General features: G+C 46.6%; 1 protein-coding gene and 1 pseudogene across 9 annotated transcripts in view; one reads left to right on the plus strand and one right to left on the minus strand.

Annotated features, from left to right (window-relative positions):
* The window catches only part of MTA3 (metastasis associated 1 family member 3), a 164,109-nt gene extending 144,010 nt beyond the window's left edge, over window positions 1-20,099 (minus strand). For 4 of the 8 annotated variants that reach the window (XM_079940382.1, XM_079940381.1, XM_079940385.1 and 1 more), the window contains exons 1-2: window positions 8,713-8,767; window positions 6,994-7,061 (exon numbers count right to left, since the gene is read on the minus strand). In XM_079940382.1, the coding sequence (XP_079796508.1) occupies window positions 6,994-7,061; window positions 8,713-8,740 (96 nt within the window). In that variant the 5' untranslated portion in view covers window positions 8,741-8,767. Of the gene's footprint in view, window positions 1-6,993; window positions 7,236-8,712; window positions 8,768-20,085 lie in introns of those variants that run through there. The other 4 variants (XM_079940379.1, XM_079940378.1, XM_079940380.1 and 1 more) reach the window with 2 other exon arrangements.
* Window positions 392-2,756, plus strand: LOC307195847 (annotated as a pseudogene). The gene has a single exon. The product of its transcript is annotated as an uncharacterized misc_RNA (transcript).
* Window positions 20,100-21,402: the final 1,303 nt, after the last annotated feature.

Raw genomic sequence — 21,402 nt, forward strand, 5'->3', positions numbered from 1 at the left:
GGAAGTAATACTTGTTGAGGGAAGAACAGAAAAAGCTTCCAGGAGGAGGAAAGGGGGCAGAAGGTCCCTAGCTAGCTAGGAAAGAAGGAAAGGAGTCCAACAGGTGAAGCCTGGAGGACTGAGTAGTCTTAAGAAAAAAGAAGGACCTGAACAAAACCCACAGGTGGGAAAAGTGGAGACAGGTATAAAGAAGAACCTACAATGAACAGCAATTTCTTTCCTGTGTTCTTTTCTCCATTTAGGTTGCAGCCTCTTAAATCTCTATTCTGTCAGACACGTTTAGTTAAACATCCTTCAGCAATAAGGGGCTTTTAGTCAACCTCATACTCACGCCCATTTCTAACCCAGACTTAGAAAGTACACTATTAAAAAACAAAAAACCAAACGCTTTCCATTTTGGAAAGTATATGGTCTGCTCAAACTAAAGAACAGATGGAAAAGAACTTCCTTTTCCCAATTTCTGTCCTTCTTCCCAACAGATCCTAAACGTCAGGAGGGGTCTTAACTTGGGTTCTATAAAAGGGCTTTGAAGGGATCTCCTGAAATTATATGCAAAATCTTGTATGTGCAAATATAGATTGGGATGGGGGACAAGATTAGATGCTCAAAGAAGTTAGTGGCTCCCTTCTCCCCACCAAAAAAAGACCCAAAACATTAAAATGAATTTCAGAGCAAACTGGATGGCTAATAAAACATACAGAATATGAAAAAAAAAATACAGAATATGAAGAAACATATAAATTATACAACATAACACACCAAAAAAAAAAAAACAATAGCAAATAACATTAAATTTATCCATAAGCATAACTTCCAAAACTTCCTGAGACTGTATCCTCATTCTTATGTGCACAAAGCCTTCTTCCAACATGTGTGCAGACTAAATCTTTAGAAGAGCAACACCCAAGCTAGACAGTGACTAAATAAAATTTACCGTGAAGTTGTTTTCTATTTTAACTTTATATTCTTCCTCCAAAAGATCATCATCACTGTATCTGAGTACAGTTTAGAGGAGAGGAAAAGAGGGTATGTAAGATAAGCAATGTCGGTGAGAAGCGGCTGCAGCTCTGGGCAGAGGGGGCAGGAACCCGAAGGCGAGCAGGGGCCGGGTGGGCACCACGGCCGGGGTCACCACCACGGAGGCGGTGAAGCGCTGAGACCCAGGTTCCGCAGCTGCAGGCCAGTGACGCGGAGGAGAGGGCCGAGTGCCTCCCGCGGAAGTGGAGGGAGAAAGGCGGCCCGGGAACAGGCTCAAGCTGACGCGGCCTCCTTGAACCGCAGGATGCAGCTGGTTGAAAAGGAGCTGGACAGTGCCCAAGAGCACCTGGCCACTGCCCTGCAAAAGCTAGAGGAAGCTGAGAAAGCTGCTGATGACAGCGAGAGAGGTCTGAAGGTTATTGAAAACCAATCCTTGAAAAAGGAAGAAAAAATGGAGCTCCAGGAAATCCAACCCAAAGAAGCTAAGCACACTGCAGAAGAGGCAGGTAGGAAGTACGAAGAGGTGGCCCTTAGGTTGGTGATTATTGAGGGAGACTTGGAAGGCAGAGGAGCGAGCTGAGCTCGCAGAGTCCCGTTGCCGAGAGACGGATGAGCAGGTCAGACTGATGGACCAGAAGCTGAAGTGTCTGAGTGCTGCTGAAGAAAAGTACTCTCAAAAAGAAGACAGGTATGAGGAAGAAAGATTCTTACTGATAAACTCAAGGAGGCAGAGACCCGTGCTGAGTTTGTTGAGAGATGGGCAGCCACGCTGGGAAAAGACAACTGATGATTTGGAAGATGAACTGAAATGCACCAAAGAGGATCACCTCTGTACACAAAGGATGCTGGACCAGACTCTGCTTGACCTGGATGAGATGCAGAGCGCCCCAGTCCCGCCCTGCGCTGACCCCGACTCCGCTGAGGCCAGAAGCTGACCTTTAAACTGACGGCTGATCTTTAACTGGAAGGCTGCCTTCTCCTTTCGCCACGTCTCCCACCCCCACCCGTGTCCTTTTTGCCAAACTGTCTCTGCCTCTCTCCAGAGATTCCATTTGGGCTAGAGGCTGAGCATCTTTGGGAACAACGTTTAAGGGAATGTGAGCACAATGTTAAGTGTCTTTAAAAGCATGCTGTGATGTACACATTTTGTAATTACCTTTTTTGTTGCTGTTGATGTAGCAGCCATTTGTAAAACATTCCAGATAATTCCATAGTTCTGATGCAGCAGTCTAATCCCTTTCTCACTTTTGGAAGGTAACTTTTCAGCTTAATGCATACTGCCCTCCCCGTAGAGGAGGGGAAAAGGTATGGGCCTGCCTTCCTGAGAGCCAAACAGCCCAGAGAAGGACTCCATTTTGGGAAGCCTTATTGCTCTGTAAAAAGTACCTGCCAAACCAGAAAGGTGATTCCAGAAGGAGTTAGCCAAAAAAAAAAAAGCACTGTTCAGGTTTTCAGCTTTACGGTATCTTTGGGCAACTTTTTTTTTCCATCAGAAGTGACCAGATGAGATTAAGATGGTGAGACCTCTGAGACCAAATCCTTGTCCCAGCTCTACCCCATTCCCAATCACTCACAGAATGGATCATGTGCCCCTTATTTTGAGGTGACCACTTATTTGCTCTCCCGCCTCCTTGAAAGAAAGGAAAGAAAATTATGTTCTACCACTGATTTCGCCATATGAAACTCATCTCATCACCCTTTTCTGGGTCTGAAGCTGCTGTCTCTAAAACTGCCATCTCATTGTGTGTTGTAGCAGTTAGTCCTGGAGAAATCTTGAATAGCTTATACACAAAATTGTTTTTAAATTTTATATTACTTTGAAACTTCGCTTCTTTGGGGCTGGGGCACACTGGTCACCCCACCTGGCTGTGACAGCCCTCTACAGTCTGGGCTGGCAGTGTGCTGATCTTTCAAAGTTTCTTTCCCTACCCAATCTCCCCTTTTTGGTGAGGGCTCAGTGAGGTCAGTTAGGTGTGCATCCTACAGCTTAATTGGCTTAAGATGTACTCCCCTTTGGTGTGGTCTCCTTGGGGGCCAATTGGGGAAAGAAAAAACAATAGTGTAACTGTTTTGATACTGAACATTGATAAATGTCTTTTTGAAATAAAGAACCAGTCCCTCAAAAAAAAAAAAAGAAGAGAAAACAATGTCGAACTGTGTTTATCAACCAATATATTCAGTTTTGCACCTAAAAGTTCTGGGGAAGAAAAATTGAGACAAAAGTCTATTTCAGGACTTCCCTAGTGGTCCAATGGTTAAGAATCTGCCTTCCAATGCAGGGGATGTGGGTTCGATCCCCGGTCAGGGAACTAAGATCCCACACACCACAGGGCAACTAACCCTGCACACTCTAGAGCCTGCGTGCCGCACTACTAAGCCTGTGCGGCACAACTAGAGAGCCCGCTCACTGCAACTACTGAACCCATGCGCACCAGAGCCCACTCGCTGCACTAAAAGATCCCACATGCTGTGGAGCAGCTAAGCCCATGCGCCACAACTACTGAGCCTGCGCTCTAGAACCGGCGAGCCGCAACTACTGAGCCCATGTGCCCCAACTACTGAAGCCCGCGTGCCTAGAGCCCGTGCTCCACAACAGGAGAGGCCACCGCAATGAGAAGCCCACGCACCGCAGTGAAGGGTAGCCCCTCGTTCACCACTAGAGTAAGCCTGCGTGCAGCAGCAAAGACCCAATGCAGCCAAAAATAAATTAATTAATTTTGAAAAATAATAATATATCAAGTGTTCTTAAATTCATTATTTGGATTTTCTAATCATGTTAAATTTCCCCACTTAGCCAACTTGACCTCTGACCCGCTCAAGGCCTTTTTGGAACTCCTGTGGCCCCTTTTCCTGAGGCTACCTCCTTCTCATCCTTTAGGCCTCAACTTCAATGTCCTTAAAGTCCTTCACTCCCTATCCAAAGGAAGCAACCTCTGTTATTCTCTATGTCAAGGGTCAAGGCCCTTGCTTATTTCCTTTCTAGAAGTTAACACCATTTATCGCTATTTTCTTTACACCTGTTAACTCATCTTTTCATGTGTCTCCCTCATGAGAACGGAGACCCTGTGTGGGCAGAGACCATGTCCATATTGGTCACTGTTGTACCTGAGCCTAGCATAGTGCCTGCTACATAACAAGTGCTCGAGAAATATTTAATTAATTACTTAAAATGAGATCTCTCACATCCCTTTAGAAATAAAGGTCCTATGTAAATATTTAGTAATTAATTAGCCTAGTGCAGTTCCTTTTTATCAATACTCCATCCAAACTGCCACTCTCTGGAATTACAGAGACTCTGATCTCTCACAGTTCAGTCACCCTCAGTCCCCTAAGGACTGCTCGTATATTAACCACTCTTTGAGAAAGCAGAGGCGCAGGGAGAAGGTGAGAATGTGGGGGAGGGGAGGGACTTTTGAAGGGAAGAGTAATATCATGATAAAGAAGTGCGAAATGATCCAGGTTCCAGCTAGACGTGTAACCCAGGCATTTAAGTTGCTTAACCACAGTGTGCTTCACAACAATCCATGATCCATCTACCTTAAAGGTTTAAGGCACTGCGAGGCCCAAAAGAGGTGACAAACGTGAATCCCCAGAGTATATGCTTCCAGAGCACCATGCTCTGATGTTTGTAAATTTAGCACAGATGCAATTTTCCTTCTGCCTGTGGAATTACTTAGCTGATGTCCATCTCCACTACTAGACCTATCTTGTTCATCTTTCAGTTCCTAAAAGTGCGTCTCTAAAAGCAGTAGGTCCCCAGAAATATTTGTAAAATGAACGAATCAAAGTACTCTGTAAACAGTAAAGCCATGTACAAGTATTAACATCAGACATCTGAGAAATTCATTAATTCAAAAACTGTTTACTTAACTATGTGCCAGCCACTACTCTAAGGCACTTCGGATGCATTAGTGAACAGAAAAGATCTCTACACACATAGAGCTTACATTCTAGTTTGGGAAAACAGGCAATGAAAATATAGGCACAACTCATTTTATTGCGCTTCGGTTCACTGCACTTCTCAGATATTGTGTTTTTTTTTTTACAAATCAATGGTTTATGGCAACACTCGGTGGAGCAAGTCTACGCCATTTTTCCAATAGCATTTGCTTACTTCGTGTCTATCCCATTTTGGTAAATCTTGCGGTATTTCAAACTTTTTCATTATTATGATATTTGTTATGGCAACCTATGATCAGTGATCTTTAATATTATTTTATGAAGGCTCACTGAAGGCTCAGATGATAGCTAGCAATTTTTAGCAATGAAGTATTCTTCAATTAGGCATGTACATCTTTTTTTAGACATAATGTACACTTAATAGACTACAGTATGGTATAAACACAACTTTTATATGCACTGGGAAACTAAAAAATTCATGTGACTCGTTTTACTGCAATATCTGCTTCATTGCAGTGGTCTGAACTGAACCCACAATATCTGAGGTATGCCTGTAAACACATTAATTAAGTATATTTGAAGGTGATAAATGATGTGGGGGAAAACAGCAAGGTATGGGGGGCTGGGAACAACCAGACAGTCCTAAGGTGGGTGCATATGAGAAACAGCCGAGAGGGTCCAGTGGTTAGGACTTGGTGCTTCACTGCCATGGCCCTGGGTTCAATCCCTGGTCAGGGAACTAAGATCCTGCAAGACGGGTGGCGCAGCCAAAAAAAAAAAGAGAGAGAGAGAGCAACAGGCAAGAAAGAGCTTACTGCACTTAGAGCCGAATGAACAAAGCAGGGAGCAGCCAGAGAATACAGGTCTCATAGGGCAATATTTCTCCTCGAGTCCTAGTTAAGTTTCCAAGTAAGCTGATGCAGTGAACAGTGTGGAACTGCCTAAATTCTTTTTTTAAGCCTTTTATTTATTTATTTATTTATTTGGCCATGCCGAGCGTGGCTTGCAGGATCTTACTTCCCCAGCTAGGGATGGAACCTGGGCCCCAGCAGTGAAAGCACCGAGTCCTAACCACTGGACCACCAGGGAATTCCCTGGAATTGCCTAAATTCTTTTACCTTACATCAATAACATAAAAGAGAAGCATACCAGGAAGACATCTCAACAGTTCCCACCCGCAGACTGACCTAATCCTGAGGCCATTTTCTTCATTTGGGGGTGGTCTCAAATACTATGGAAATTTTTAAAATGCAAGGTCCCCGGGGTATCCCCAAAAGTGAACCAAGACCTCAACGCTCATAAGCCAGGCATGCCCTTGGCCAATCTGGTTTCCTGGGACTCAAAACGGGACCAGAGTCTCCAGATGGTATTTTGGGGGAAAGGTATTAGCTAGACAGCCCCCAAAATTTTAACAATGTGAATTCTCACCAGCTACACAAGTAACCCTCAACCATCAGAAATCTATGGTCCATGTCATTTATGATTGTTTGAGTGCCTCCACTGTGAAAGCTCAGCTACTGCCAACACATAATGCTTCCGATGTCCTGGACACCTGCGATTAGGGACAAACCTTGATGTAAAAGTTTTATTTACTTGGGCCTAAGGTGCAAAAAGTCACTTTATAATTATACCAAAACTGTCTTCTTATTAGTTAGCCTAGTCTAGAATTTTACAAATTCCCTTAAATATCATATTCCCTAACTTCCTCCTTCTCAAGCTGAAAGAGGAAAAAATTAATTTAAAATTAATTTTTAAAAATTTTAAAAATTAAATTAAATTAAATTAATTAAAAGATAACTAAAAAGGGAGAAACACAAATTATGACTTCAAATATAAACAGGGACTGAGTTACAGGAGTGACCTGCTCTGAGAAGCTCAAAGCAATCTGAAGAAATCTTACAGATGTTACATATTCAATATCAACATTTAATATCAGAGGTAATTATAAAAAGCAAAAGAATATTCAGAATCCTGCATAATTCTCTAGTCTGAAATCTCTACTTTCAAAGAGTGTGGAACTTAAAGTAAAATCACCTCTTATGCCCTTTACCCAATTACCCTTCAATGGGCAACAAATATTTCTTAATATTAGAATCAAGAACACTCAGTGTATACCTTGTTGAGTTCTTCTATCCTTCTGATGAGGTACGGATTGCTAGAGGAATTCTCAAAGTAGACATAATCTGTAATTAAAGGAAGTAAAGAGCTTAATCTTTTCAACATAAAGTTCACGTTTGTCAATTTATGACTTTTTATATTAGGTAATTCACATTCAAAATGAAGCACGCCCGTGATTCATTTCCTGGTAAAAAGCAAACTGAGTAATGCAGCCTCAATATATTATCTTTCTTATGTGCTTACCATTCACAGACCCTTATTTTCCTGGCATTTTCATTTCAATTAATTCATTAATTCATATTCATTTCAAGTTCTCCTAGACTTCTGTCCCACATGTGTCATTTCTTTAATAATAAACAAAAAGACACTTCTTATCATTGAGTAGTCAGAGCTGACTAAACATGTGTCTTTCATACGATAACTGCTTCCACATCTTTTCACTCCAATCCAATTTGCCCTGGAGTAGGCTTCTCACATAAAACTATTGACCTAAGACAAATTCAGAGCATCTTGAAAGGCTTAGCAGCCCAACGTACATTTCAATCACCAACTTAAAAAAAAATCAGGTGAGCAGAGCAGAAGCACATTGACAAACTTTTTCACAGCTCTTTCTAGTAAGATGAGGGGGCGAAAAAGGAGAGGGGTCACTTTTTGAGAGGCAGAGCTCTGTGGAGGTGATAACCAGCCTTTCTAATACCATATTTACCATATTTAATCCAGATCCATTTTGGGTCTCGTTATAAAGCAATTGCTGCAGCCTTTCAACAAAAAGGATATAAATTTTCAAGTGTGGTTTTTCCTCTCATCTAATAGGCTCACTGGAAACTTCCCACTGTGTGTTTATTTGAGAGGCTGGGCTGCAGTGTTATTGTCTATCTTAGTGGCTCTTTCCCGTCTCCCTTCTGCAAAGTGGCCTCATTTAGCCAGGCCATTCCCACCACCATCCATCAAGGAGCTCGGCTAATGAGCAGAGAAGAGCCAGTCTTACACACAAACACGTCACTTATCTGAATTATTATTTTACCAGGAAAAGAGGGAGGAGGGCGTCTTGAGTAGGGAGAAAGTTTGTTTGACCTTATTTCTCTCTTCTGCAGAAGGCTGGGAAGGAGGCAGACAGCAGAGCAAACGTCCAGGCAGAGCTCCACTCCCCACCCCAGGCTGCGGTGCCCCGGCCCCTCTAAGCCCCATTCCTGGGGGGGGCTGGACAAGAAACGTAAGGGAGAGGGACGAAGGAGAGGTGCAGGGCCCTGTCCCCGCAAACAGGCCTATCCAGCTGGGCCCCTGGCTGGGCCCCCATCGCCCCCACCCACACCCCCAATGAAGGGGAGCAGTAGAGGAGAGATGTCCCTCCACTCTCTCCAAACCCCCAACGCCTAGAAGCCACGCGAGGAGAGACCACCCTCGTAGGCGGCTCGACGGCCCCTGACCCCCATGGGGGTTTCACGGGTTGAGGTGGGGTGGCATCTGATAGTTCATACCCCCAAGTACAGGCCTGGTCTAAAACCCTGGTTGGGATGTGGGGGTGTGGATGGGCCCCGGCCCCCTTGTGGGCCACGGTGGGGGAGGGGGGCAGCCCCGGCCCCCTCCGCAGGCCCCCAGCCCCATGAGCCCTCAGCCGGGGCGCCCGTGGCTCCCAGCGGTTAGGGTGAACTCGCCCCTACCCCCCACTCCCGGAGCCCGCTCCCAGACGGGCCGGGTCGGGCCGAGCCTTCCTACCTCCGACCCGGTACATGTTGGCCGCCATGTCCGCCCGCCCGCCCGCGGAGCCCGAGCCGAGCCCCGCCCGCTGCCGCCGCCACTGCCGCCGCCGCCGCCGCCGCCTCAGCCCCGGCCGCCGCCGCCGCCGCCGCCGCCGCCGCCGCCGCCGCCGCCGCCGCGCCTAGCCGCGGGGGGGAGGGGAGGGAGGGAACAAGGGGAGGGGGAAGTGAAGGGGAGGGGGAAGTGAAGGGGAGGGGACGCCGAGGGGTGGGAGCAGGTGCCCGCCCCCAGCGCCGGGCTAGCGAGGCCGACTTCCCGGCCCCCCGGGAGGCCGGAGCGCTTGGGGCCAGCAGGGAATTGGGGAGGGGGGGCGGCCTGGGGGACCTAACTGGAAGTGGAGGGCGTACCAGCGTACCCCGGCACCTGCCCACCCCGAGACAGGGCTTCCTCCCCGCTTCTGTCCCTGGAGAGACCCAGTCTGTGTGACCTCGAGCACGTGAGCCCCTGTCTCGGTGCAAACACTTGGATGCAAATAAGTGCTCGCAGCAGGGCGCCTTCCTCGTGGTGATGTTAATGCGGCAGGCCTGGAGATGGCAGGCCCTGGAGCCAGGAGGACCCCAGGTGCCTGCAGCTTCTCCGGGCAGAGACTTATCTGGGGACAAGGCTAGAAAAACAGGCCCCTTCCAAGTCTACCGTAACTACGTTGTCAGGTCTATCCGCGTTCACCCCAAAACCGGGCTGAATAAAACCTATTTCCCCACACCTGGAGGCCTTGCCTCTAGACAGGCTTGCAGTGCAGCCCGGCTGGGAGAAGAGACCATTAGAGGAGGGGGGCTTCCTTTGCCCTTACGGGAACAGGGCCCTACAGTTCATCATCACCACAGACCCTCAAAAAAGAGATCGTGCCAATCAGCTTACTGTTGATGGACTGTTAACTGGTTATGTACCTAAAGCTTTTAAAGTTATTATTTTCCCATGCGAATTCTCTAGACAACCCCTGTTTTCTCAGCCTTCATACCCTCACAGAAACAAAGAACCAAGTAGAGTTGAATCTGAGCTGGCTCTCCCCCAAAATGAACACAAACAACTTTCTTTAGAGAAGCCAATCCATTCCAAGCTACTCCCAGACGTTGTTGTAAAATACACATGAAGATGATCCCTTACTGTCCTAGGTTGTTAGGAGTTTCTGGTGCTTTACAGCTGTGTGTTGTTGACTCTGGCTTTGGGGTCTGTGCAGGGATGGGAAGTGTCCCCAGAAAAGAAGATTGTGTTTTGTTTGCCTGGTGATGGCATTTGTGACGGTCCATTATCACAAATTACTGAGGTGAAAAAAATAATTTTCTAGATAGCTGAGGGAAAGTAAAAAATAAAATAAAGTACCTTTGCCTGAATTACCTTGATTGTGTGACCCAAGTTTCTTTAAGTATAAAATGGGGGCACACTAATTCCACTTCACAGATAGGGTAAGGATCAGTTGTGATATCTTAAAATGCTTTGTAAACCATTCAGCACAGAGCACTATGCAAATACAGGTGTCCGTTGCTTTTTTTTAACTCAAGAAAGTTTCAGATTCCCAAAGGTTTTATGCCATGAGTCAAATTGTGATCCTGCATCAGCTCTTTTGACCTAGAGAAAAAAGCAGAAGTGTTTTGTTATGCACACTAAATAACTGTTATTTCTCATAACCCTTTTACGGGAGATCCCACGGAAAACATATTGTGACGTATCTGACATCACCCTCTCCATTTCTGAGCTGACACCTAAATAGGTTGAATAATTTAGCTGGAGTCAAACCATAAACTGGCAGCAATATTGGGATAATTCAGCCCTTTTCCTTTGGCCTAGAAATCTCTTAGCCAGAAAGAATTTCTCCAAGTGAAAAGGCCACCTGGAAACCATAAACTGCAAAGGAATAATAGATCACAAGCTCTACTAAGGGGTTTTCCCATTATTTTTGAATAAATGAGCAATTTCTCCCCTTCAAAATATTTCTGTTAGTTCCTTGTCTCATTCTCCACAATTTTGTGCACCTTACCAGGTACTAACCACAATAAATGGGCAAAAAGTGCCAAGAAAACTCCCTCCATCAGTACCTACCTCCTCCCCTTAGGAACAGCCTTATCCAGGAGCCCCAACCCCACGCCCTCCATGAAAGGGCTCAGAGTTTGGGGGGAAGGGGATGAGTAGTAGGAGGTAATGATGGTGGCAGAACCCAGGCTCTTCCTTCCTCTAGATTCTGTGTAGTTTTTTTTTTAATTTAATTTATTTATTTTGGGCTGCGTTGGGTCTTTGTTGCTGTGTGTGGGCTTTCTCTAGTTGCGGCAATCAGGGGCTCCTCTTCGTTGTGGTGCACAGGACTCTCATTGCGGTGGCTTCTCCTGTTGCAGAGCACGGGCTCTATAGCACAGGCTCAGTAGTTGTGACTCACAGGCTCTAGAGCACAGGCTCAGTAGTTGTGGCGCACGGGCTTAGTTGCTCTGCGGCATGTGAGATCTTCCCAGACCAGGGCTCGAACCCGTGTCCCCTGCGTTGGCAGGCGGATTCTTTTTTTTTTTTTAATAAATTTGTTCATTTATTTATTTTTAGCTGCATTGGGTCTTCGTTGCTGTGCGTGGTCTTTCTCTAGTGGAGGCGAGCAGGGGCTACTCTTCGTTATGGCGCACGGGCTTCTTGTTTTGGTGGCTTCTCTCGTTGCAGAGCACGGGCTTTAGGCGTGTGGGCTTCAGTAGTTGTGGCATGCAGGCTCAGTAGTTGTGGCTTACAGGCTCTAGAGCGCAGACTCAGTAGTTGTGGCACATGGGCTTAGTTGCTCCACGGCATGTGGGACCTTCCCAGACCAGGGCTCGAACCTGGGTCCCCTGCACTGGCAGGTGGGTTCTTAACCACTGTGCAACCAGGGAAGCCCAGATTCTGTGTGTTTAACCTCTTTCATCTCCAGATCCTGGGCCAGTGTCTTCTACATAATAGGTGCTCAATATCTGAAAGAATAAGTGCCTGTGAATGATGGGCTCAACATAGAGAACCAGGTGCAGGGTTGAATGCAGGGACTTTGTCTAGGAAACTTTTATACCTCCTAATATCAAAGAGGTATGCACATAAGAGAGTTCAGCAAATGTCTCTAGACTGGAAAAAAAAAAACATACAAAGAAGGGTGGAAAAGCCTGTGCCTTCAAAGAAAGCAAAGGCACTTCTACCTCCTCAGGCTGCATGGCTCAGATCACAAACTTGTCATCAATCAGCCCAAACTTCACTCCTAGTTTGACTGTTCAGCTTTAACACCTTGAGCAAGTTGCTTAACCCCTCAGGTCCTCAAGTTCTACAAATCATGACTAGTGATTGACACCTATGGCGAATGCTTATGCTAAAAAGTGAAATATACAATGTGTTGGGCACATGTTAAGCTTCATACTTACATGTCACTTCTCTCCATTCCAGCCATCCTCATTACTAACAAAGAGGGGTCTCTCAGATCATGCCAGAAACCCCAGGGAAAATCCAGCCTCCGCAAGGGTAAAATTTCCTGGCATGGCCGTTGTGATTAAAGAACCATGATAAGGGATTGCCAAAAGGCCCAGAATCTTCCCTGTGCAGTCCCCAGCATCCCACAGCTTAGCTGGAAAAAAGTGGATGCTGCAAGAAAGCTATAGATAAGACAGAGGGTTGGTTTTTGTCTCAACATCAGGATGGAATTTTTATACATGCAAAAAAAATAAAGGCTGGCCAGAGTCTGGGAACTTTCTGATATTGAACTCAAGAAAGCAGCCTCGGGGTCTAGAATGTAATTAATCTGAAACCAGATGCCAGTCTTTAGATAAGTACCATATCTTGTCCTTTGTGTTTTCTTTGATTTCTCTCTCTCTCTCTTTCCCTTTTCTTTCATTAACTTATGTGTTATTTAGTAAAAATTCTTCTGGAAAAAGGCCAGTCTCTCTCAGCTATTCCAAGGTGGTCCTGGGATTTACAAGCAGATGACTGTATTCCAGAAGAAAGCAAGAATCAAAGCAATGGCGCCCCTAAGGGAAAGGAAACCAGAGTTGGAGTTTCCTAGCTTCTTTAGCCATGGAGCTTCTCCTTCCATTGATCCCCTGTGCTAAAAACATGAAACCCAGGACCAGTCCCAGATCTTGATTTTTGGAAGTGTGTGTTTTAGGATTCCATGGTTCTCTCATGCCCTCAAAGAGGAGTTAGCTCAGCCATTTGGTTGCATCCACAAGGAGGTTCCTTCTCTAGCGACAACATTGCCTCCAGATACTGGAAAAGGGACTGGAAATCACAACGTAGACAGGGATGAGCCCCTGGAAGGGTAACCTAATTGACCTAAGTGCTCTTATTTTTCTTAATCTATAAAGTGCTGGAGTGCTGTGGATTTGAATTGGCGATGATGACAGCACAGGGTGTGGGGTCAGGAAATAGAATCCTAAAAGGCAACGGGAAGTGTTGAAGGGATACAACAGGGAGTGTTGGTAGGAATGACTCAGATAGCAGCAGAGAAAGTGGATTGGAGAGGCTGGAGAGTCGAGTCGAGGCTGTGAGATCAGTCGGCAGGTTGATGCAAAGGGATGACAACCTAGAGTAGAGGCAGTGGGATATGAGAGATGTAGATGGGTTTGAGAGAGACTTAGGGGGTGGGAGCTACAGAATCTGGTGCCTTTGGGGAGGTTTGGAGTAAAAGGGTAACATCTGGTTATCAGCAAGTGGGTGGAGAGAGATGTGATTCAGTGAGTAGAAAGTACAGGCGGGGAGGCAAGTTGTGGGGAAGAGGGATGGTTGACAGGTTCAGTTTTAGACAAGTTGTGTACAAGGTGCCCTTTGAGCGACTTCCCTGGCGGTTCAGTGGTTAAGACTCCACACTTCCAATGTGCTTCCAATGCAGGGGGTGTGGGTTTGATCCCTGGTCCGGGAACTAAGAACCCACATGCCGTGCGGCACAGCCAACAAAAAAGAGGTGCCGGGCTTCCCTGGTGGCGCAGCGGTTGAGAGTCCACCTGCCAATGCAGGGGACGCGGGTTCGTGCCCTGGTCCGGGAGGATCCCACATGCCGCGGCTGGGCCCGTGAGCCATGGCCGCTGAGCCTGCGCGTCCGGAGCCTGTGCTCCGCAACGGGAGAGGCCACAACAGTGAGAGGCCCGCGTACCGCAAAAAACAAAAACAAAAAAAGAATGAGGTGGATGAACAGACCTGGAGTTTGAGAGATCTGGGCTAGAAATACCCTCTTCTGTGTCACCATCAGCTGAGAACCAGGTCTGTCTTGTCTGAGGAATAAACCAAACCCTGCCCCCAGGGGAAGAAGCAGGTTCCCTGAGTCCTTCAGCTTGGGAGAAAACAGGTTTAGCCGGTCTAGGTCCAGGAGATCAGAGTCCAGGTCCAAATGTGCAAACAAGCAGGGCACAGGCAAAGAGCCACGCAAGTCACTGACCAAGACAGATGGTGAAGACAAGGGGGAATGCCCAGGGCTGACCTCCCACAGGCAAAATTCTCAGCTGGAGAGAGTTCTGCTCCCAGGATGAAAAAGGCAGCTGGGGTAGGAGGGTGGGAGTGGGGGATGAAAAGAACAGGAAGAGAAGGGAAGGGACACAGCCTAATAAAGCAAATCTGCCTATTTCCTAACTTAACCCTCTTGCCTCTAAGATGGTATAGTGGGTTGAATGGTGGTCCCCCAAAATATATATCCACCTGGAATCTGCGAATGTGACCTTATTTAGAAAAAAGGTATTTGCAGATGAAATTAATGATCTGGAGGTAAGATCATCCTGAATTAGGATTGTCCCTATATCCAACGACAAGTGTCCTTGTGTGAAACAGAAGAAGAGAGGACACAGAGTGAAGAGGAGAAGGCGTGTGAAGGTAGAGGCAAAGACTGGGGTTCTGAGCTATAAGCCAAGGCAATGCCAAAGACTGCCAGCAACCAACAGATATTGGAGAAGAGGCGTGGAATAGATTCTCCGTCAAAGCCCCCAGAAAGAACTAAGTTTTCTGGCACCTTCATTTCTGGCTTCTGGCCTTCAGAACCATGAGGGAATAAATATCTGTTGTTTGAAGCCACCCAGGTTGTGGTAATTTGTTGCGGCAGCCCTAGGAAACTCATACAGACGGTAACCACCCCTTGATTTTAAGTAAACATAGATTCAGCCAGGAAACACTGAGCACTATATACAGAGACTAAGGGACATACAGAGACTAAGCTGAATAAAAGAGAGATACATAGGGAGAAGAGGGCCCAGCACCGCTCCACTTAAGTCCTGCTCAGATCCTTTAGAGCTCAATTTATCTCATCTTGGTTTGTCTCTCCTTCTGGCTGACATGGTTGGCTTAGTAGTGCTAAGAGAAAGGAACACCCAGAGGCGATGCCCCTCAGCTAAGTGCCAGTGTAAGCATCCCCCCATTTTTTTCTTCCCCATCACACCTGTGAGCTATCACACATTCCCATGAGCAACAGCAGATTACCAATAAGGTAATGCACCTTTTAACCCCTTAATTGTGTTTGTCAGGAAGCACTCTGGGAGTAGGGTGGAGGCTACCAAGAATAGAAGTCTCGTCTACAAAAGTGCCCTTTTCATTCAACAAGTAGATAATGAGTACTGTTAAAGGCATTGAGGATACACCAGTGAACAAGATAGACAAAGCAAAAAAAAAAAAAAAAAAAAAAAGATAGACAAAGCACCTGTCTCCCTGGAGCTTATATTCTAGTGGAGAAGACAGAGAATGACCAAGTAAATCAATCCATAGATATGCTAGTATACAATCATAAATGTCCTACAGAAAGTAAATCCGGATAAAGAAACAAAAAGTTATGATGGTGGTCAGGGAAGGCCTCTTGGACATAAGAACTCAAAAGAGACCTAATGATGGGATGAAGTGAACTACTGGGACATGTGGGGAGCAACATGCCAGGACAAAGGAACAGCAAGTGCCAAGTCCCCAAATCAAGACTCAGCCTGACCTGATCGTGACCTAGGAAGGCCAGTGGAGGTAGGAGATGAGATCAGGGAAGTGAGCAGGGTCCAATCATGTAGGGCCTAGGAGGCCACGGTAAAGTGTTTGAATTTTGTTCTAAGTATAATGGAAAGGTTTTTAACACAGGAGTAACAGGGATCTGATTTATGTTTTAAAAAGATCAACTGGAATATGAAGAACACAAAGTAGAAAGGGGCTAGTCTTGACTTCCAATTCAATAAAGCATGACTGGAGGGCTTCCCTGGTGGCGCAGAGGTTGAGAGTCCGCCTGCTGATGCAGGGGACACGGGTTCGTGCCCCGGTCCGGGAAGATCCCACATGCCGCGGAGTGGCTGGGCCCGTGAGCCATGGCCGCTGAGCCTGTGCGTCCGGAGCCTGTGCTCCGCAACGGGAGAGGCCACAACAGTGAGAGGCCCGCGTACCGCAAAAAAAAAAAAAGCATGACTGGGGACTTCTATGACAGTCCAGCGGTTAAGACTCTGCGCTTCCACTGCAGGGGGCTCGGGTTGATCCCTGGTCAGGGAACTAAGCTGCCTTGGCCAAAATAACAAAAAAGCATGACTGTGTTCTCTGGAGGCATCAAACCTCCCTGGGCACTAGGAATTCAAACCTTACCAATCCAAAGTTTATATGATGGAAAACCAAAACTCCTCCTGTGTTTCATTTGGCATAATAGTGAGAGAGACCCCTTCCAGCTCAAACTGTGGTACTGAGACCTGTATGTAATGGCAACATACACTGGCTACCTTTTAAAATCCTATACCAAATCATATTGGACAACATCTTGTCATGTAGGCTGTACTTAGTTCCCCTTACATCCAATACTGTCACTGAGTTTTTCCTAGGCCATTCACCTTTCTTTCAGCTACAAGAACCAAGTTCTTTTTTTTTTTTTTTTTTTTTTTTTTTTGCGGTACGCAGGCCTCTCACTGTTGTGGCCTCTCCCGCCGCGGAGCACAGGCTCTGGACGCGCAGGCTCATGGGCCATGGCTCACGGGCCCAGCCGCTCCGCGGCACGTGGGATCTTCCCGGACTGGGGCACGAATCCGTGTCCCCTGAATCGGCAGGCGGACCCTCAACCACTGCGCCACCAGGGAAGCCCAAGAACCAAGTTCTGAACCAAGTTCAGACCAAGAACTACATCTTGGTCATGGGGAACATGGTAAGACCAGTGAATTCCATGAATATGAGCCACTTACTGCATTTTTTCATGTTAAATAAAGTGTCTTGGTTATAAGTGATGCTGCCTATAATATCATGACCTGAAATAAAGCCTCCTGAAAAGTTCACACACAAAAATAAACCCCAAAGACACCAAACGTCACTTGGGCTGCTGTACAGAGGATGGACTGAGGGGAATGGAAACACAGAGGCTTGTTAGGAGGCTAACATACTTTGAGAGAGAGGTGACAAAGGCTTGGAATAGAATGATAGCCGTCATGGCTAATAAAGATATATTTTTAAGATAGAGCCAATAGCCCTGGCTGAAGGGTTGGATGTAGGAGACGAGAGGGCCAAATCCATGAACATTAGTACTTTCAAGTGCTTGTAGATATCTGTTTCGAATAGACAGCTGGGTCTGGGCTCTGGAGCTCAGCAGAGAGGCCCAGGCTAAAAATGCAATCTGGGAGTCACCACTATGTAGAAACTCTGTGAAGCTGGGGACTGGTCAGATCACGTGGGAGAGAGTATAGATGGCAAAGAGCATAGAAGCCTGAACCCTGGGGCAAGCCAGCATTGAGGGCAGAGGTCAGTTCTGCACCTTGGCTGCACCAAGGAAACTGCTATTATAATACCCAGGCCCCACCCCCAGAGATCCTGATTTAATTAGCTTGGAGTTGACCATGATTTTCAGTTAAGAGAAAAAAATCCTCAGGTGATTTTTTTAATAAATTTATTTTTTAAAATTTATTTTTTAGTTTTGGCTGCGTTGGGTCTTCATTGCTGCACACAGGCTTTCTCCAGTTGCGGCAAGCAGGGGCTACTCTTCATTGCGGTGCGTGGGCTTCTCCTGTTGCGGAGCACGGGCTCTAGGCACCGGGCTTCAGTAGTTGTGGTGCACGGGCTTAGTTGCTCTGTGGCATGTCGGGATCTTCCCGGCCCAGGGCTCGAACCCGTGTTCCCTGCATTGGCAGGTGGATTCTTAACCACTGCACCACCAGGGAAGTCCCTCCTCAGATGATTTTAATGGGCAACCAAGATTGAGAACTATTCAAGCAGTGATCAGGAGAGGAGAGCCGCAAAGGGGGACTGAGGGAGCAATTAAGGAACTAGGAAAAAAGCCTGACGAGTAGAGTACAGGTTCCAGGAGCCATGTGACAAAGGGAGGGGCCCAACAGTGATAAACCAGAGCAACCAATCGACCACTGGATCTGGCAAGATGGTGGTCTTCAGAGACCGACTCCCCTGCCATCTTTTCTTTTGGTGGTTTCTGACTGTCGAAATCCTAGGCAGCTGGAAAAAAATTGGTAGGGTTCTGGCCTTAGACATCCTACGGTGTAGATGACTCCAAAAGCACAGAGGGGGGCTCACGAACCCCCCCAGACTGAGGGATGGAGACTAGAATTTGCTCCTTTCATCAGCTCCTTTTATCTTTATCCATAGGTTTCTAGCTGCTGCCCTTTCTAAAAGAGACTGAGGGACTTCCCTGGTGGTGCAGTGGTTAAGAGTCCACCTGCCAATGCAGGGGACACGGGTTTAATCCCTGCTCCGGGAAGATCCCACATGCCGCGGAGCAGCTAAGCCTGTGTGCCACAACTACTGAGCCCGTGTGCCATAATTACTGAAGCCCATGCGCCACAACTACTGAAGCCCATGCGCCTAGAGCCCGTGCTCTGCAACAAGAGAAGCCATCGCAATGAGAAGCCTGTGCACTGCAACGAAGAGTAGCCCCCCCTCGCCGCAACTACAGAAAGCCCACACACAGCAACAAAGACCTAACACAGCCAAACATAAATAAAATAAATTAATTAATTAATTAAAAAAATAAAATAAAAGAGACTGAGGGAAGTTATCTGCATCTTAATTTCAAAAAGGATAGAAAATGTTGGAGGGCTCAAAGCAAAACTTTGAATTCCCGGATAAATAAATCGTTATTTATGTTTCCTTTTATCTCTGTGAAGTTTTGGAGGAAAAAACATGAGTAGTACAGAGTTGCCCCAAGGAGCTTCTTTTACAAAGCCAGGACAGGACCATATTATTAGTGGCAACTGATGCGATGTTTCCCGTTCAATTGCCCAGATCAGAGCGCTGAGGACCTGGCTCCAAAGAAAGGGCACCTAGAGGCAGTATAAGCTTTTTGAGGTTTTGGCAAAGGATGCCCAGGACCCATCCAGCCAAATCCTATCATTGGTTGTTTTCTGTAAGAGGAGACCAAGTGTCCATCCGCTGGAAGTCCTGACTCCCCTCCATCCCCGACAGGCTTCTGGTTTAGTGGGTGAAATTTAGACTGTGTTCATGGAATAGAGGGTGGAGCCCACATTAGGAGCCAGAATTCTGGAAGCCAAGGGAAGAGAGAAGGCTCCAGCATTTCACAGAGTCTCCTTCCTGTGCCCTTGAACCTGGCTGCTTCCTCACGTCAGGTGTCCCCGGTCTCTGCTCCACACTCACACAGAACCTATGTTGGACCCAGGTCAGAGCAACTTCAAAGGCAGAGTCTGAAGACTCTGTGGCCTTGGTGTTCCCACCTCTTCCACTCTCCCCACCAACACACACCCCCTCGCACCTCCACAAGGCCCCTCACATCTGGGCTGGAGTGGGGGCTGCTTGCCTGTCACAATCACTGCCTCCAGGAGAAGATTTGAGGTGAAGCTTTCAAAGCTCCACTGACTTCTGTATGGTAGCCCAGCTTCTCTCAAAGCAGCTGCAGCAGAGGCCAGTCCCTGAGACTTGAGGGATGGAGCGACTCCCAGCCAGTGGCATGTTGCTGGGATCTGATGCATTTTTTATGATGCTGGTGTCAGCGTGGCTCCCAGGCACCAGGGGAAATGGAAAAGGCACTTGGGCCTGTGCTGATTAAACTAAATATTTAAACAGGAATCAGGAATTGAGGCAAAATCCATTTTTCTTCAGTAAAGCAGAGAGCACCACAAATGACTTCAAGGGTGAGGACTTGATAAACACCATGCAGATCATAGGGGAAGGTTGGGCGCCCCTGGTTTATGGCTTTCCTCTGCTGTCAGATCCCAGTTCCCTCTCCAGGGCAGATCTAAAGGGTTTGCAGGGGACTTCGGAGTCGAGAGGGAAAGGGGAGTTGCAGGACCAGAGGAATTGTTCCAGAGCCAATGTGGGAATGAAATTAGGAGACACCAGAACAAACTCTGGCTGGATTCATGCCTCTGGACCCTTTTGCGCCATTCCTGTCTTGCGATATCTGTTCTTCCCGGTCTGGTCTGGAGAGATCTGTGCTACAGCATCTGCCCACAGGATCGCGTTTACCTTTTGATTAGCTGGAAGAAGGATGATGGGAAGTTGGGCAAACATGGACCAACCCTCTTGTCTTGAATCTTCTTATTCCACCTGAGACAGGTCCCAATTAGGAAGCCGTCCTCCACCCGTTGCACACAAACACAGAGGAAACCCTACACAGAGAAGACACAGGGGAACAGGGCCCTCTATTTACAATATCCAGAAATCTCCAGATATGAGGAAAGAAAGATCTCAAAAGATGATTTCCTGGTGGAAAGAAACAGTTGTCATTTGGCCTGGCTTCTCCCGCTGTGCTTTTTCCTCCCGGTGGTTTCCCTCACTTCTATTTCTACAGCAGTCACCATTCCTGGTTCCCAGGGACGTGCTTTTTCTCAGTCCCTGCATGAACAAACACCCTTACCCTCCTTTCCTCTAAAGATAGCCAAGACGGCTGACATTTTCAAAATTAACTTTTATAAGAACTTAGGCAAGAAAAGGAAGTAATTGCAGGAAGTACAAATGCAGAAGTTCAATTCAGTTCAAAATTTATTGAGAATGTGTGTTTAGTCGATGTGTTATACTCTGGGTTACCTTGGTAGATGAAAATAGATTTCTGATCCTCAAGCAGTTCACTGTCTGATGGAAGAGGCAGGCAATTCGTGTATGATGAGTTACAATCTAATAAAGTAAAAGAAATAATTGCTCAGAATTGGTAGCAATTAATATGGCCTGCTGCAGGGGCAGGGCTAGTCAGAAAAGTCTTTGAGAGAAGGTGTTATTTGATCTGGACCATCAATTAAAATAAAAACTTTGCATGGTAAAGAGTCAAAAAGGACATTCCAGACAGAGGGAAGAGCATATAGGAAGTACATGCATGACATATGAGAACCAACTAGAAACTTGGTTCAAAGCCAGATTGTAAAGGCCTTAAATGCCAGGCTAAGGAGTTTGACCTAATGCTGTAGGGCCTAGAGGCCATGGGGAGCTAACACTGTTATATTTGTATTAAGTAAGAAGGATAGCAGTGGCTAAAATTTAATAAATTGGCATTTTATTTTTATTTATTTATTTTTTGGCCACATTTTGGGGCTTGTGGGATCTTAGCTCCCCGACCAGGGGTTGAACCCATGCCCCCTGCAGTGGACATACAGAGTCCTAACCACTGGATGGCCAGGGAATTCCCAGTAAATTGTCATTTTAGTTTTTGTAACTAACATGTGAGTTAGGTTAGTATAAATACATAAAATTTCTGGGCCTGCAGAGCTGACAATAGAGCACAGGCAGCCATGCTCCCTGTAAGACTTATCTTTAAATTCAACAGAGAAGTATTTGAAAAGACAACGGGTA

Source organism: Stenella coeruleoalba (assembly GCF_951394435.1).
Source record: "Stenella coeruleoalba genome assembly, chromosome: 13".
In the NCBI taxonomy this organism is placed as follows: domain Eukaryota; kingdom Metazoa; phylum Chordata; class Mammalia; order Artiodactyla; family Delphinidae; genus Stenella; species Stenella coeruleoalba.